At 42.0% G+C, this 17,821-nt stretch overlaps 2 protein-coding genes across 17 annotated transcripts in view; one reads left to right on the top strand and one right to left on the bottom strand.

Annotated features, from left to right (window-relative positions):
* The window catches only part of LOC105495044 (oxysterol binding protein like 9), a 166,611-nt gene extending 162,498 nt beyond the window's left edge, over positions 1-4,113 (top strand). For all 14 annotated transcript variants that reach the window (XM_011764183.3, XM_011764181.3, XM_011764179.3 and 11 more), the window contains 6 exons: positions 12-75; positions 191-331; positions 1,564-1,642; positions 2,277-2,368; positions 3,097-3,232; positions 3,459-4,113. In XM_011764183.3, the coding sequence (XP_011762485.1) occupies positions 12-75; positions 191-331; positions 1,564-1,642; positions 2,277-2,368; positions 3,097-3,232; positions 3,459-3,533 (587 nt within the window). In that variant the 3' untranslated portion in view covers positions 3,534-4,113. The remainder of the gene's footprint in view (positions 1-11; positions 76-190; positions 332-1,563; positions 1,643-2,276; positions 2,369-3,096; positions 3,233-3,458) is intronic.
* Positions 4,114-4,913: 800 nt separating this feature from the next.
* Positions 4,914-17,821, bottom strand: part of LOC105495043 (nardilysin convertase) — a 98,325-nt gene continuing 85,417 nt past the window's right edge. For all 3 annotated transcript variants that reach the window (XM_011764174.3, XM_011764175.3, XM_011764176.3), the window contains 11 exons: positions 15,229-15,356; positions 12,892-13,054; positions 10,381-10,412; positions 10,031-10,169; positions 7,958-8,005; positions 7,656-7,708; positions 7,207-7,290; positions 6,569-6,659; positions 6,202-6,318; positions 5,257-5,346; positions 4,914-5,133 (listed from right to left, as the gene is read on the bottom strand). In XM_011764174.3, coding sequence (XP_011762476.1) covers positions 4,936-5,133; positions 5,257-5,346; positions 6,202-6,318; positions 6,569-6,659; positions 7,207-7,290; positions 7,656-7,708; positions 7,958-8,005; positions 10,031-10,169; positions 10,381-10,412; positions 12,892-13,054; positions 15,229-15,356 — 1,143 coding nt within the window. In that variant the 3' untranslated portion in view covers positions 4,914-4,935. The remainder of the gene's footprint in view (positions 5,134-5,256; positions 5,347-6,201; positions 6,319-6,568; positions 6,660-7,206; positions 7,291-7,655; positions 7,709-7,957; positions 8,006-10,030; positions 10,170-10,380; positions 10,413-12,891; positions 13,055-15,228; positions 15,357-17,821) is intronic.

The following is a 17,821-nucleotide window of genomic DNA, read 5'->3' as shown; positions in this document are numbered from 1 at the left end:
TCTCTCCACAGGCTGTGTCTCATGTCTAGACTATGATGAACATTACATTCTCACATTCCCCAATGGCTATGGAAGGCAAGTATGCTCATTTCCTGTCATCAGCAGTAGACTCTGCTGTTCCCTGAAACATGCCCCTTCCCCCGCTCTTCCTCTTAACTGTCAACCTTACCTAAAAATTTTGATTTTGCAGGTCTATCCTCACAGTGCCCTGGGTGGAATTAGGAGGAGAATGCAATATTAATTGTTCCAAAACAGGCTATAGTGCCAATATCATCTTCCACACTAAACCCTTCTATGGGGGCAAGAAGCACAGAATTACTGCTGAGATTTTGTAGGTATTTTTTCTGCCTTAGAGCTCTTATGCTTTTCTGAAATAATTGCCTTTTGTCTTGAACTATAGCTTCTGGATTAGGAGTGTGAAAGAATGGTTCTGTCTTTGTAAGCCTGTTTCACATTTTGTGTGTCATGTCTTTTGTTAAAATCTGGTATCAGAAGAAGACCTAAAACATATATTCAGAGCAGTCAAAGGTCATTGATAGGTTTCCTTCCTAAGAACCTGACTTGCAATGTTGAACCAAAAGAGGCCTTCCTAGGTTGCCTAGCTAAACCAGATTATGGATCGCTAATTTATTCTTGCCAGATTGAACGATGAGCTGGTCCTTACAGCAGACTTTGTGACCCCCGCAGCACTGCCTCCAAGTCCTTACAGCTACCCCTTTTTCTGTGCCTTTGCTAGGGAAAAATAGTAACCATCACATTTTGCAGGCATCTGGCTTGCTTCCATTTGATACTCTCGGGTCAGATGCGGATGGCTGTGCCAGTCAGTGGAAGGTCTACAGTGAGGGCACCATGACTTTCTCTGACTCTGGAACCCTTAATTGGGGGGAAGGGGACAGTGGGAAAGAAAGTTTCAGGCACTGATAGCAGCTCTCCTCCCTCTGCCATGTTCATTTCCCCCTTTTCTGGCCTCTTTCAATCTTGTTTATGCCTTGCCCTTCCTAACCAGGCCTTTGCTGTGTTGCTTATCTTCTCACATTCCATACTTGTGTGTCCAAGTAGAGGTCTGTTATGGCTTTTGCAGAATGGATCCTTGCTCAGGGAAAGTATTCACACCATTTGGCACAGAGGTCCTTTTCAACCTGAGGATGAAAGCCTGGTCTCCAGCATTATATTCTTAAGCAAAGCCTTCCCTGACCCCCAGTGCCCATGTAAGCTCACCATAGCACTTACCACGTAGAATCTCAGTGGTGATATGTGTCTCCACTAGGCTGTGGACAGGTTGAGGATAGGGAATTTGCCAAGTCTGTTATGGTCCTTGCACCCAGAATAGGACGTTCTTGCCCAAACCCACTGTTCTTGGGAGCTCAAGTTCATAAGCATCTTGCTGAAGGCCCTCATTCTTATAGTTAGCCCTGGGGAGTCCAGTTCTGTTAAGATGCTTTCGTCAAAAACTTCACGGTTGCTCTTCTATGCTCTACTCCATAGTTGGGCCACACTGAGCAGATTCTTTGGTAGAATACTTTTCAACTTGAGACTAACACAAGTATTTCCTTTTCTCTTCAGTTCTCCAAATGACAAGAAGTCTTTTTGCTCAATTGAAGGGGAATGGAATGGTGTGATGTATGCAAAATATGCAACAGGGGTAAGATCCTCTATTTTGCCACTTGTTTTAGGCTACATTAGATTGTACTTTATCCCTTATTCTGGCTTCCTTCATTAGCACTTCCTTCATAATGCTCTTCCTTCTACAGTACATTAGAGCTGGGACTTTAGGACAGCTCCAATGTATGTCATCTCTTCAGGGCAAGCTTTTTCTTTCCTTCCCTCACCTTCTCCCAGCAGAATAGGTAATTATAATCATTTTTACTTTTCTCTCTGCTCTCAAATCACTTGAGAATAATATATGTGAAACAATGCCTGGCACATAGTAAGAACCCAGTAAATGTTAAGTATGTGGGGTATGTTTATAAAATGAAGCACTAATCTGTGATTTTCATACACAACTTAAGATTTTGTATAATAAAATTTACTGACTGCCTGGCACCAGAGATAGCAAAATGAGTTGATAGTCCTTTCCTTCAAGGAACTTGCAGTCTGTACTACTACCCACGCAGTGTTCTTAAATAAAGAGGAAAGATGGTATGAAATCAACAGGAGGAGCCAGTGAACTGCATTTCGGACCTAGAGAATTTGAAATGTCAAAAGCACTACAGTGCGCCTAACATTAGGTTAGGGGTTTATGGGTCTAGTTCCCATCTACCTTTATTGTTTTCTAGGAAAATACAGTCTTTGTAGATACCAAGAAGTTGCCTATAATCAAGAAGAAAGTGAGGAAGTTGGAAGATCAGAATGAGTATGAATCCCGCAGGTAAGCAGACATTAAGTGTAACTATTGCTGCAGTGCTTAAACTTTGCCTAGGCGTAGGCACAGGCCTGGGTTTGAGAGACAGTAGGGCAGAGCATAATAGTGTAGACCAAGTTTGAATGCCTGGGTTCGTATGTCAGAACTACCACTTACTACCTTTGTGACCATGGATGGCTCAGTTAGCTAACTTCTCTTTACCTTCTTTCCTGAAATGGGAATAAAGGCCTTGAGAGGAAGCCACATCTTAACTACCTTAAGCCTCTGTAATTTACCTCTTGACCCTTATTCTCTCCATTCATACTGTTTTCGCCATCACATTGTTAAATCCAAGGGAGTTTTTCTGAAATGGAACTTCTCAGTTCGTCTTAACTGTCAGTTTATATTAAGGGACACTCAAGCCCTACAGAGGTAAACTGATTGACCCCAAGTTACACAGTAAGTTAAACATTGAGCCAGAAGTAGAATCCCAGGTCTCAGCTTCCACTATTCTTTTTCTTCTGTTGACCTTATCATATTATCAGGCAGCCCTTATTTCCTTCTTTGATAACTAGCAGTGGAGTCTTCTGAGCCCCTATCTCTGTTCCTTACTCCAGTGCCCTGGTGCCAGCATAAGGAGATTTAGTCTGTGGCCTACAGCACTTAAAGCCATTTGAATTGTATGACACTACATTCAGCATGGCTGCAGGCTTTCATTCTCAACACTGCCAGCTCCTCTTCTCTCTTTGTTTTAGCCTTTGGAAGGATGTCACTTTCAACTTAAAAATCAGAGACATTGATGCAGCAACTGAAGCAAAGCACAGGCTTGAAGAAAGACAAAGAGCAGAAGCCCGAGAAAGGAAGGAGAAGGAGATTCAGTGGGAGACAAGGGTAATCTTGCCTGCCCCACCCTCCTAAGTGCTATTCCTCCTAATTTATTTCAGTGAATGTTGAAGAAGTGATGTGCCAAACACTGTTTATAAACAAGATGATCCCTGGTCCCTACTTGAAACTCATTTCAGTCTAATGTCAGGGTGGGGAGAAGACATGAAATAATAAGTATATTATAGAAGTACAAAGCAAATATGTAATTAGATTCTTCCCCTTTCTCTTACAGTTATTTCATGAAGATGGAGAATGCTGGGTTTATGATGAACCATTACTGAAACGTCTTGGTGCTGCCAAGCATTAGGTTGGAAGATGCAAAGTTTATACCTGATGATCAGGGCAGTAGGCATAATTCAGCAACAAACAATCTTCCTTTGGGAGAAACCTGTTCACTCCCTTCTAATTACAGTGGTTCCTATCTCAGGGATACTGGACTTTCTGACGCAAATGAACAATTAAGGGGAAAAGCTTCCCTTTTCCCTCTGTGGCAGTTACGATTTTGATTTCAGTCCTGAGAAAAACTTCAGGTTTTGAAAACCAGATGATGTCTTCTCCTTTTCCAAACACCACACTTTGAAAGCATTTATAAATCCAAGTCTGAAACTGCACTCTAGTTCTGCTGTTAAGATATACAACCTGTTTCTTAGTTCATATAATCTCGGGATACACACACATACACATACACACACATACATATATATAAAATATACCTGATGCCAGATTTTTTCATAAATATTCTGCCTACTGTAAATATGGGTTCCTCTGAGTTGTTTTAGAAAATTAGTGCAATGCATTAAAATCAAGTGTTAGGAAATTTCATGGTCTTACTTAAAATAACTTTTATTTTGGAACTGAACTATTATTAAATTGTATCTAATCCTGGATTACAGTTTAATTAATTATTCTTAGTGCTTCTTAAGGCTTCATAAAGTAATTTTTCCAACCTTTTTTAAAAAATGTGCATCTTTTATTATCTTTTATGGTTAAACTTGGAAGCCAATTATTCAGCAACCTTGAATACAAGAGCTAGCTTTTCAGAAAGACACTTGAAAAATGGAGGATCTATTCTTTTCCTCTCAGACTCTATGTTCTGTCTTTAGCCCTGCCAGGCGATTCCCCAGAATCTTAACTCATATTGCACATGTAGGGCTGCCTGCCAACATTTTATCCAAAAATGTTTTATTGCTTTAGAGGGTTTGGGAAGAGTATGTATTTATAGATCCCCACCCCACAGTGAACCAACATAGATATGATAAAATGAATGCCACAGCAGCAAATGGCTCATTCTGAAGGGAAATACAGAACTATCTTTATTTAAAAATACATCAAAAAAAAAAAAGCCACACAGGAGTTAGTACCTAGCATTTAGGTACTAACACTAATACCTAGCATTTAGTTATTCAATATACTGGTTACATAAGGCCTTTCAAGAAGTGGATTCTCAGTCTGAGAGGACACAGGCCAGGGCTTCTCAAAGTGCTGCTGTAAGCTTTCTGGTCTCATTTGGCCCACTCTGCTAATCTTCCTTTGCCAGCTCCTACAGTAACTCTGGGTTTATTAGTCTCAACAAAGAAAGGATAAAAAGTAAATCAAATGCTATGATGCCAGTGCAAAACTTCAGTGGAAGCCCTAAGGCAGTAGTATAACTCCATAAAATACAAACACATTTTAAAATACACATTGCTTCAGGCCAACGCGACTGCAGTTTATTTGACTATTTTATGGTAGGGGAGAAGGTTGAGTGTTGATGTGAAAGCCCTGATATCAGTAATGGGGATGATACAATCTGCCAGCAGAGGAGAGGTTGGCAGGTAGGTTAGCTGCATCACTTCACAAGAAGAATTGGAATCCTCACCAGAAGAGGTACTATCCTCTTCCAGTTCATACTTCCCATATCCAACAACCTGAAAGAGGTCAAAGACAAAAGTGAAAATTCTGCTGACCAGATTTAGGGGTTTAAGATTTCTGATAACCACCCAAACTCAGTAAACGACAACCCTAGAATGGATGGAGTTAACCATACTCACATGAACGCTGAGCATTTTACTTCCTGGCCCTCTATGAGCCTTGAACCAGTTGACCAGGTCTGATTTTGAGAATGACTTAAGTGCTTCAATCTGACAAGGGAAGGGAAGATAGGAAAGAAATTTAAGAAGAAAGTTAGCTCTTAAACCTAACCCCCAGGCAGATGTCCCTGGACCTGCTTAGCATCTGAAGACATTTTATTCTTCCTATTCTCAGGTCACCCCTCATCTTCCAGACCAAAACAATGATGAAGCTCTCGCATACCTTCACATTTTATACCAATCATCTACAATGGCAAGAGAGGTTAGCAGATGCTCTAATTACAGCTAAATAGCAGACACTGAGCCCAACACCCACATCTCCTTAGTGTCACCTCCCAGTTACATGGTAGCTGCATACCATGGCTTGAGGAAATCTACCCTGCTTCTATTAAGAAAACTAGACTGCGTTAAGATGAAGCCTCTTTCCATCACAGAGCAATGATGTCCTATGGTAATTCACCACATGGGCTACATATTAACCAGAGTCACACTGAGGTACAGGATCCAGATCTGTTTTTCACAGGTTTTACTACTTTGGAACAGAAGTTGTCAAAAGACCGGCACCTGGAATAATGAACTCCATAAAGACAAAGAGTCCTCAGTTTTCTTTAAATGGCAAAACTATTTTCTCCACAAAATCTTGTAAACCTCAATATATAGCATAAAAATAGAGCTGCTCTGATTGAAATTGGTGGTGGTGTGGTAAGGATTAGCACCCAGCTCACGTGGCCAACTAAGGTGCTAGAGGCCAGTCTGAAAACTCAAGAAGTGAGCGAGTAATCAGGCCAGGACTAGTGTTTCGAGTTTCCTTCCACACAATGCTGGTGTGCATGAACCTGTGATTCCTGTAGAATCAGGAACCTTCACCAGTTTGTCTGAGCTGTCTTACTCTGAAAACCATGTTACCTCGTGGGCAAGGCGGTCAAAGAGGTACTGCTGTGTCACCACTTCATTCCAGTTCCTATCCACCTCCTCCCCAAGGTGGGTATCCTCACACTCCTTCAGCTTGATGAGAGCTGTGACCTGTTCCCACCAAAAAGAAAGATGCTCAGGGGGGGCCACATACCACTTCCCCCAGAACACACCGGGCCCTGTCCAGCCTGGCTTGTGATGGACATGCCAGTATGAGACGGACGGATGAAGCTAGGGGGACACTATGGTAAGAGGAAGGTGGAGCTGCAAAGCTCAAAAACTGGCCAGCGAAGCCCTGTTAAGACTTGTATCTGGGAACCTGTGTGGGCCAAAGGCCAAAAGACCAGGCTGGCACAGTCACCTGGGTGTTGAATGCCTCTTCAGTGAGATTCTCGATCTTCTCCTCGAAGCTAGAAAGAAACTCTTCTATCTTCTTATCAACAACTTCAGAACTGAAACAAAACATCTTCAATTAAGTCATCAGAAACCTGATCTCAGGCAGAAGGTAAAAGAAAGAATTAAGACTAAGACACATTTCCAGGAAAAAAGGCTAAAGTGTTTTCCCAGGCCTCAGTATTCCACCTGAAGTTGAGGAAAGAAAGAGAACAGGACCCTCCCCCTCACCCCACCTCCAGCCCAGTTTCCAGGTATCCTCATAATGAAGCAGTCACAACCATGTTTGACCATTCCAAATCTGAAAACTAACAGCATGCCTGTCAGATCAGGCATCCTTTCCCTTCTTGTCCTTAGGTCTGCCTCAAGAGAAGAAACTGGCAAGCCCCACACAATGACCACAGGACTTGAATCAAATCCTATAGGGCCACTGGAACTACTGATCAGTCCTGGAACAGGTCATCTATAACAACCCCCATCTTCCCAGCTTCCACTGACTAAACAGAGCAAACCTACTTGGTCAGGGGTGCCTAAGGTTTAAGGAAGCACATGTAGCCCCTACTCTCCATGCCCATAATAGGAGGTTACACTCATCTATTCACTCACTTGTATTTGGTTGCCTGAGTCCCCACAGTGACAGAAAATCCTAGAATCCCGGATGTGTTCCTACAGGTAGGGTAGACATGGTACCTACAGCCAGAGAGAAAAGTTACATGAGCTCAGGTGATCATCTGGGCCTTGGCCTTGGAGGCACTAGATAGGAGTGGGAAAAGTTTCTGCCCATCCTTACTGGAACGACCCAAAAATGTTAAGGTGTCCATACCTCTCCTGAATTGGGGACCACACACTAGCCTTTTTTCTTATCTTAAAACTTGACCCATGGAAAACCTGATTATAGTCCAAGGTACAAATTCCAAAAGTTTGGATGAGTAAGTATCACCCTGTGAGATGGAAGGAAGCTCTAACAGGCTGCTCAGTAAGGATATTTGATGAACTTCAGCCTGCAATTAGCCCTAGGCCCTTACTTGAGCTCAGTGGCCTTGCAGCAGACTTACCCAAGGGTCTGCTTGGTTCGAAGGAAGTCAAAACAAGGTTCTTCCATGTGCATCTGTAATTCAACATACTGCCCATCAGCCCAACTCCTCCCAGCAGAGAAACCTCCATTTCTCTCCCCAGAGCGTTTCACATACCTCCCAAGTCCAGCCTCCCTTAGTGCCTGTCCATGCTTATACTGGGTGAGAACAGTAGATGACCATCTCACCTTCAAATCGCAGGTCTCTGACCTCCCCATGTCCCTATCCCAGGCAGAAAAGTGGGCCGGGGGCTGCTGGAAACCTCAGTGTGTCTGTGCACTTACCACAAGCAGCTCCATGAGAGTGTATTCTCTCAGACTCCTGGTACCTGACTGAGAAGAGACGGTTGTCAGGTCAACTGAATATCCAATGGTTTATAGGGCTTTTAAATAATCCAGCTATTCTAGGCAACCACTTAGGTATCACCACCAATGCTCTCCCCCAAGAGAGTTAATCATACTTCGATGTTGTTTACATATCTGCCTTCCCACCAGACTGAAGGTCTATGACGACAGGAGTCAAGCTTGACCATTTGTACTCCCGGCACTAGCATAGAATTGCAGGTGCAAACAAAAGTGAGATTAATAATCCCTGACCTGCCGGATCCTGTCAGAGGACACATTCTAAAATTAAGTACTTGCAACTCAAAGCCCTAAGGAAGACAGCAGGAAATGTCTGGGGAATCCTGAAATGTATCTGGATCTATTCCTCAGGAGGAAAGAAAATGAATAGTGCCACACACAAGAATTGGTGCCACACACACGGACCAAAATCAGTTGATAAGAAAAATATTTCGGAGGAAGAAGCCATGCTTTGGGACCACATGCTAGCTGCCCAAGACTGGCAAAATAATGCATTCAGAATGAAAGAACAGGAGGCCAATAAACAAGGATGTTGCTAGTGCATCCCAGAGTCAGGATCTTGCAGGTTCCTCTCACACAGACTCATTTGCTTCCCACTCACCAGAGGAAGAAGCTAATGCCTATGTGCCCTTGCAAGACCTGATTAGTCAGCATTGAGATTTTCTGTTTCCCTCTAAACAGACCACAACAAAACCAATGCTGAGAAAGGATATGGTTTCCAAAAGGAAACAGTCTGTATTAGAAGCTAGTGCTAAGAGGTGACTGATGGAAAGCATTTCTATAACATAGTCTTACAATGTGAAATCCTGCCGAAAATGAGTACTCCTGTCCTGGGGTTGTAGGCAGTCAGAGGCACTGAAAATGTAGACTAGGTTAAGAAGGGCTAGGCCGTACCATTTGTGGAGTTTGGGACCTGGTAGTCATAACCTAGAAAAGGCTGCAGGTTGGAATGCTACAACCACAGAGGCTCCAGAGAGAAGCAGGGCCTCTACGGAAGGACAAAAATGTTACCAACCTAGCTCCAAAATTGCTGTTGTTCCTAAATCAAACTACTCATTAAGAAGACTAGGACAAGACACAACTTCAATAACGAGATGATCATGACACTGGGCAAGTGAATTTGCTCCTGACAACCAGACCAGGATAATGTCAGAATAAGGCTGAGGCCCAGGGCCAGAGATACAAGACAAAGAAATGATAATCAGGCCATCCCACCCAAAGCCCAGTCAGGGATCTTCAAGACCTAACAAAGAAGTGAATTCCCGATGCAGGGAACCCAAGGTAACAGCAGCAGCTACAGGAGCTCCAGAATTTGGGAAGTCAGTAATCAGACTAGACAGGCAAGGTTTAAGGAAGATCCCCATAGTTCTAGAAGCGAGTGGGACCAAGGTTAAAGCAGGCTATAGCCTAACTGTGATTATTGCCAAGTGCTTCCTTACGTTAAGCACCATCCACCCCAATAGAATGGTGTGGAAAGAACACAGAATCTGAAGACAAAAGGAATAAATTTGAGACCCAGCTGGTATGACCTCAAGTAGTAAGGGGCTCTGGATCATGGAGTCGTCACCCTAAAACAGAGGTGATAAATCCTTCCTCTCAGGTGCTTTAAACATTTATGACTCCAGTAGCCATTCTGTTTGCTGTGTCTTAATTGTTTGGCTATGTTTACTTCTGTCTCCTTTTCAAAACTGCCCCTTAACAAATGTCCTTCTGCTCCTTGGAGTTCTACTAGGGGCACACGTAGGGATTTCCATCCACACCTCGGTTTCTGGTCCTCTAGATTAGTACTTAGGTGATGAATGAAGCAATACCTCACTGTGATTGCAAAAGGACCCATTTTACCAACAGGAGCAATTTTTAAATGTAGTTGCTTCAAGAGGACAAATGGTCCCAAGCATAAAACTACAGAAGTAACTATAAAGGGCCTTGAAGGTCACTGGGTCACTTATCCCCAGGTGCTGGACCTTCCACCAGTCTTTAGTACCCCCAACTGACCTGGTAGTACACAGTGACTTCAGAGTTGGCATCACCCTTGTTCAGAGCTTTCACTTTGCATAGATGGTGGCCACTGGGAAGCTCTACCACCTGGAACTGCACAGGCATCTCCTGCTTCAGAGGCTTGAAGTTTAGTTTGCTGCAAGAGAATCAGTATGGGTCACTGAGGCACCCAAAAACTGTAAGAAACTAGGCCTTCTAACTTTTCAATTGCTTTGTACACCAGCCTCAAAAAATCTACCACAAGTAGTGTTTCAGTTGGGTGTTTAGTAACAATTAACTGAGTTGTGGCTCCATGCCCTCTCGCTGGTAAGAACACATAACCCCAAAGAGAAAATTCAAATACTTACTCAACAACATATTTCAGGAAATCCATAGATTCCTAAGACGCAAAAGAGAATAACTACATTAAGCTCTCTAGACATTCATTTCACCCAGAATCAACTAGTATCAATGTTCCAATTGCTTGGGGAGCCCTGCACAGCTTTAGGAAAGCAGATATATTTGGTGACCTAAATGCTGGACAAGTTATTCATTGACTGATTCAAGATTTATTGTGTTTGTGGAACACTAAGTGGCTCTTAACTGTTCTGGCTCTCTTGGCAATCTGTTCACCCATATACAGATTCCCAACTGGATCAAACTTAATTGTTCAGTGTTAGTTTACCCAACTAGGCTGTGGCCTTTATGACAACATGGACTATGTTTCAGAATCCTGGGCCCATTGACATAGAACCTGGATAAAGCAAAGAAAGTAACATTTAATACTGAGTGAATATATCTTCTTCCCCTCTTAAGAAGTCTGTTTTCTTATCTATAAAATAAGGAATAAGTGGAGGGACGAGCTCTTCTCTAAAGTGATTTCCACTGGGGGAAATTCATGGTACTAAGGACTCTGTGCCAAAAGCCCTTGCCTGGTACTCCAACGGTGCTCGGAAAAACAGGCAGCTATTTCTTCTCTTCCCTTTGTGGACTGAGACTTAAAATTCTTTTGGTGGCCAAGACAGAAACTAAGGCTGGTTTTGGGGTTGAAGAATGAAGATAGAAAGGGGAGGATAGCAGCCACAATTTCAAGAGTGACCATTTATATATTCCAATCAAAGGGCCAGCCCTGAGAAACTGGGAAGCCATGGAGGAGGATGGTTAATAGCCAAACAGTTTAGGGAGAGAATCTTGAACAAGCATCTGACTGAGGAAAAAGCCTTAGGTACAAGGCCCCACAGACATTTCCAACTCAATATGCATCAGAACTAACTCCTCATATGCTCCCACTCTTATTACTGTTCCTTCTCCACCAACCCACTGCTTCAAGAAAGAAATTTGGGCATCTAGACTCCCTTCTCTCTCAACCCCACTGAGTGAATCTCCGTCATCTTCTAGTTCTTAAGCACTTCTTTAAAAAAAAAAAAAAAAAAAACCAGGGTCTTGCTTTGTTGCCCAGGCTGGAGTACAGTGGCATGATCTCAGCTCACTGTAGCCTCCATTTCCTGGTCTCAAGCAATCCTCCCACCTCAGCCTCCCAAGTAGCTGAGATTACAGGTGCGCATTGCCACCTCACGCCTGTAATCCCAGCACTTTGGGAGGCTGAGGCGGGCGGATCACGAGGTCAGGAGATCGAGACCATCCTGGCTAACACGGTGAAACCCTGTCTCTGCTAAAAATACAAAAAATTAGCTGGGTGTGGTGGCAGATGCCTGTAGTCCCAGCTACTTGGGAGGCTGAGGCAGGAGAATGGCGTGAACCTGGGAGGCGGAGGTTACAGTCAGCTGAGATGGCACCACTGCACTCCAGCCTGGGCAACAGAGCGAGACTCTGTCTCAAAAAAGAAAAAAGGTGTTGGGGGGAGTACAGTTCAATAATGTTAACTATATTCACACTGTTATGCAGTAGATCAGATTTTCAGAACGTTTTCATCTTGCAAAACCAAAATTCTGTAACCATAAAATAACTCGCCTCCTCCCTCTTCTCCCCAACCACCAACCACTGGAAACCACCATTATATTTTCTGCTTCTATGAGTTTGACTACTTTAGATAACTCACATGAGTGAAATCATATCTGTACTTTAAAACAGCTTCATAACTTGTCTCTCTGGATATTTCTTAACCACAAATCTTCTTAAATCCTTCAATGGTTCTCCATTGCTACAGAATAAAGCCCTAGCACCTTAGCTTCACAAACAGGCTTGACATACTTGTTCTGGCTATGTATGTATGTATGTGTGTACGTATGGATACATATCCCTCACCATTTCCTTCCTCCCATTTTAGCCTCTGTACTAAACTGTTTATGGTTTCCACAATCTTCAACAAAGGTAACTAACAGTATAGACATGCCAAACTCATTTCACTCAGTCTATTACCAGTAATCTATTTCTCTCTCTCTCTCTCTCTCTCTTTCTTTTTCTTTTGAGACAGGGTCTTACTCTGTTGCTCAGGCTGGAATACCGTGGTGCAATCATAGCGTGCTGTAGCCCCAAACTCCTGGGCTCAAATGATCCTTCCACCTCAGCCTCCCAAGTAGTGGAAACTACAGGCATGTGCCACCATGCCTGGCTAATTTTTCATTTTTTGTAGGGATGAGACTTCACTATGTTGCCTGGACTGGTGTCAAAATCCTGACATTAAGTAATGCTCCTGCCTTGGCCTCCCAAAATGCTGAAATTACAGGCGTGAGCCACCATTCCCAGCCCAGCAGTCTTAAGAAGAAAGCTGCCCAGCATCAGAGGGGTCAGGTTCCCTCCTAAACAGAATATGATAATGCTGGCCTGCCAAAACTACAGTTTCCCCTTTAGGCAAGAACTAGTGCAACTCCAGAGTTCACAACTGCATTCAGACCTGGCCTACAGAGCCTCACACTCACTGTGCTTGTGACATTTCCTTGTACCAGGCCCTCCACAAAGAGCTGGGATTTGAATTCTTTGACGAAGCTCAGCAGAGACTCAAGGGAAAGGCCATCCATCAAAGCCTGGTACTTGTCAATCATAGACCAACGGGCATATTCCAGGATTAAAAGCCGCACATCTCTGTACAGAGGGCAGAAAAAAAAATACTCAAAGTTTTGTTATTAGAAATGAATCTTCAGAATAAAGAAATATTTGGTCAAGTTTCTATAAAGGATGTGTTTCTAAAGAGAGAGCATTTTTATCACAATATAAAATGGGAAAACAGTATCAGAATCCCCAAAAAAGTACTGAAAATCACATACACAAACTTTTAAACAAATTTACTTGGCAGTACAAAAATGCACTTACCTGTCTCAGTTGCAGGGTAAAATATTTCACATAAAAGTAAAGCTGCCAGATGAGTCAAGTTTACTTAGTTGTACACTGATTTAAAATTATTACTATTTTGGTTTGAAATCTCACTAACATTTTATTAATCACTAGAGGCCATCATTTGGGATATTACTGCAGTGACAATATAATATAGGTAATGGCTCTGGCCCAGAATCAGATTAGCTTCATCCCCCGTCTCCACAACCCCACCCCAAATAAGCTGTTTGAATTTGACAAATCTACTAACATCTATGACTCAATTTCTTCATTTGTAAAATAAGGGAAGTAATTCATGAGAGGTAACCATTTTGGATAGAATTAATGAATTTATATAAAATTTCTTAGATCTAGAATATTCAACAAACAGGTTTATTATTATTCTATCTTTTATAAAGTAAATTTCAGGAGTTGAATTTTAATAAAATAGAAGGTTGTGTTTAATGTATTTTTATAAATAAATCAAGTAGTATTCATGAGTTATTGGCAGGGCTATTCATTATCATATCAATGGTTGCAGATAACTCTCCTTTTTTTATTATTATACTTTAAATTCTAGGGTACATGTGCACAACGTGATGTTTGTTACATAGGTATACATGTGCCATGTTAGTTTTGCTGCACCCATCAACTCGTCATTTACATTAGGTATTTCTCCTAACGCTATCCCTCCTCCAGCCCCCCACCGCCCAACAGGCCCCAGTGTGTGATGTTCCCTTCCCTGTGTCCATGTCCTTTCTAACATATATCTGGTTAATAGCTTTTGTAACTTTCTGTGTTCAGAATATCAGTTATTACATGACTGACTCCTGACCCCTTCTTTCTAATTCTGGAAACTGATGGGTTCATTATAGCTGTGTCAAAAGCAGAACCTTTACATAAAGTTGTGCTGTTCACTATTTATAGATGCCCTGGGCAACAAGGTCAAGCAGGGGCTAGCCAGTCATGTGCACAAAGGGGTATGTCTGTTCAGAGGACTTTCCTCTCCTTCCCACAAAGGCTCTACCTGCTAATAGAGGGTACCCCAAAGGGATACTTTTTTCTGATTCACACAAAAGTATCCTACAGGCTACAATTAGCCCTGGACTCAAGTAGTAAAAACAGGCTCTAACTGAAGGCCCAAGGGCATTGCCTATGAGCAGAGGGTTTAAGTATTAGCATACAGACTGTGTAGCTGCCTTTCTGCTCTCTTCTGGAACCTTGGCTGAATTCTGGATAGTTAAGATTGCTAGATAAGTGACATGTTTAGCAATTTAACTCTGCTACTAATCACCAACATGCTAAAATCACCAGTAAATAATTCGGGGCTACAATAAAGCCAGCACTTCTTCTGGTTGGTTTTTTGTTTGTTTTTTTATGAGACAGGGTCTATCTCTGTCATGCAGGCTGGTGTGCGGTGGCATGATCATGGTTCACTGCAGCCTCAACCTCCTGGGCTCAAGCAATCCTCCCACCTCAGTCTGCCAAGTAGCTGGGACTACAGGCATGTGCCACCACACCCAACTAATTTTTAAATTTTTGGTAGAGATGAAATCTTGCTATATTGCCCAGGCTAGTCTTGAACTTCGAGGCTTGTGATCCTCCCACCTCAGCCTCCCAAAGTGCTGGGATTACAGGTATAAGCTACCATGCCCAGCCCAAAACTAGCACTTCTTTAACTATTATTTAGGTATAATGATTAGTGAAAACAGCCTTCTTTACTTTTAGTCTCTAAGTACAGTAGGCTGCTTTCAGTCCCATTCACAGCTAGCTACATAAGCTGGGGTTAGATATACTCTAACATTATGGACTGGTTTCCTAAACTACAGCACAATTCAAACATGGCTGAAAATTAGCACTGAAACTACAGCCTTATCCCCCACACCTAATAGGAAGACTAATACTTTCAGGTCCTCAAAATATAAGCTCATCTCATTTATACCCACTTGGCCAAAGTCTCAGGCTTGATGAGGATGTTAAAGTAGGTCTTCTTCAACTGCTCAGTTATCATTGTAAAGACAGCTGGTGTGGAATTGAACTCAGCTAAGTAGTCAATAATGAGCTGAAACAGTAGCTAAAAGAAAAAGAAGGAAGCACTTTAAGAAGCATGGAAATCCACTATGTATCAGGGAAGGAAATGTTTCTCTTTAGTTTTTACCAGGGTATCGAGCATGGTACTAGGCATTGTGGGGGGGACACAAGAAAATTACTAATGACCTTTTGTTTGTTTGGGTGTTAACCTGGAGACAGGATATCACTCCAGTCACCCAGGCTGGAGTGCAGTGGTACTATCGACCGTAATTCATTGTATCCTCGAATGCCTGGGCTCTAGCAATACTCCCACCTCAGCCTCCTGAGTAGCTGGGACTACAGGCAGGCGCCACCATGCCCGGCTAATTTTGTTGCTTTTGTACAGACGAGGTCTTCCTATGTTGCCAGGCTGGTCTCAAACTCCTGGCCTCAAGTGATCCTCCTGCCTCAGCCTCCTGGCCTTAAAGAATCTTAAGGGTCCAAAATCCTAAATAATTGTCAAATTGGGAACAATTCTTCCTTTTTTTTTTTTATCATTTCATGGGTATTCTCAATAAGATTTGTAGTGTGTCCTTAGATAGGTCCTATACTTTTCCTGTTTATTCTTAGCCATTTTATTTGTTTTTCCTCAATATTGTAAATAAATAAGATTGTTTCCATCCATTTGTTTGTTTCTTTTCTTCAGAGACAGAACCTCACTATATCGCACAGGCTAGTGGCACGATCGTAGCTAAGTATCCTCAAACTCAAGTATTTCTCTTGCCTCAAACTCCGGAGGAGCTGGGACCACAGGCACATCCCACTGTGCCTGGCTTCCATTTCTAAGTGGTTACTGCTACTACGGGGGAAAAAAAGTCATTGATTCTGATATACTAGTCTTTTGACCAGCCATATCACACCTACTTTTTTTTTTTTAATTTTAGTGGTATATGAGGTTTTCTAAGAATATAATCATATCATCTGCAAGGAAAAATATTTTTTCCAAAAAAAAGTTTTTATTTCATTTTTTCATCTTACTGTAATAGCCAGAACCTCTAAAACAATAACAGAATAATAGAGATGATTGTGGCTTATTCTTGGCTTGTTCCTGATGTCAGTGTTCATCATTTTATCAGTTAATGTAATATCTGCTGATAAGTTCTTTGAGGTTTTCTTTTTTTGAGATGGAGTCTCGCTCTATTGACCAGGCTGGGGTGCAGTGGCGCGATCTCGGCTCACTACAAGCTCCGCCTCCCAGGGTCACACCATTCTCCTGCCTCAGCCTCCCAAGTAGCTGAGACTACAGGCGCCTGCCATCACGCCCGGCAAATTTTTAGTATTTTTAGTAGAGATAGGGTTTCACTGTGTTAGGATCTCAATCTCCTGACTTCGTGATCCACCCGCCTCAGCCTCCCAAAGCACTGGGATTACAGGCGTGAGCCACAGCACCAGGCCGAGGTTTTTATACTTAACTTCCTTCCATTCCTATTTATTAGGAATGCCAACTCAAATTTATCAAATGATTTATCACCATTTATCACTATATTCATACAGTGGTTCTCCTTTGACTTGTGTTATGGTGACTTATGATCATCAATTTCCTAATATTCCACAACCCTAGCATTCCTGGTACTTAAATTATTCTTTTTGCTAAACTGGATTTAATTTTCAAATTTTTAGAAAGTTTACATCTATATTCTGCAGATAAAAGTGATCTTTAGTTTTCTATACATACATACATACATATATGTTCTATATTAGGTTTTAATATCAAGGCTAAGTAAGCCTCACAAATTCAAGAACATCAAATACTTTTCCATAGTTTGTATTTTTAATAAGCTCTCCAGGTAATTCTAAAACATATTTTCCAAATGACAACCACTGAATTAGGCTTTAATCTGCTTGAAACTTAAGCTACATTATATTTAGGACTTAGAAGGTTGACAAAGTAAAATATTCCATGGCGTCTCCTTCTGAGACCAATCTTTGCTCCATGGGGAGATGGAGAAGGGAAAAGGCATAAAAAGGTGACAGCTGCACTCTTCTCTTGAGTTTTTGCCAAGATGAAGGCTATTACCACCTAGCACAGGTCTTCCTGGCAGGTCCTTTCCTCTAAAAATTTTCTTGTATAAACCTATTTCCCTAAATCTTAATATAATATATATTCTACCCAAGAAACCTAGATATAAAATTTATTATTGGGCATATTATATTACTTTACCTGGTATTCAGTAATCTAACTCTCTTAGCTAACAACCCATTATTTTTCCCTCCTCTTAAGAAGTTTTTGATGAAGCAATACTGGAACATATTCCTCACTAAGAGATTAATAACTGACATGATACAGACCCTGTTTCAAAAAGGTTCATAAACTTAGAAGGGAAACAAGACACACATACTTGAAACAATGAGAAGGAGCATAAGATGAGGAAGTAAGGGCACAAGCATTTGAGTTCTACTCTATTTCAGGCAAAACACCAGTCAAATTTGTTATTCCACAGCCGGCATGGAGGCTCATGCCTATAATCC

Source organism: Macaca nemestrina, chromosome 1 (assembly GCF_043159975.1).
Source record: "Macaca nemestrina isolate mMacNem1 chromosome 1, mMacNem.hap1, whole genome shotgun sequence".
Lineage (NCBI taxonomy): Eukaryota > Metazoa > Chordata > Mammalia > Primates > Cercopithecidae > Macaca > Macaca nemestrina.
The sequence above is the reverse complement of the archived record's forward strand: the minus strand, read 5'-3'. Positions and strand labels throughout refer to the sequence as shown.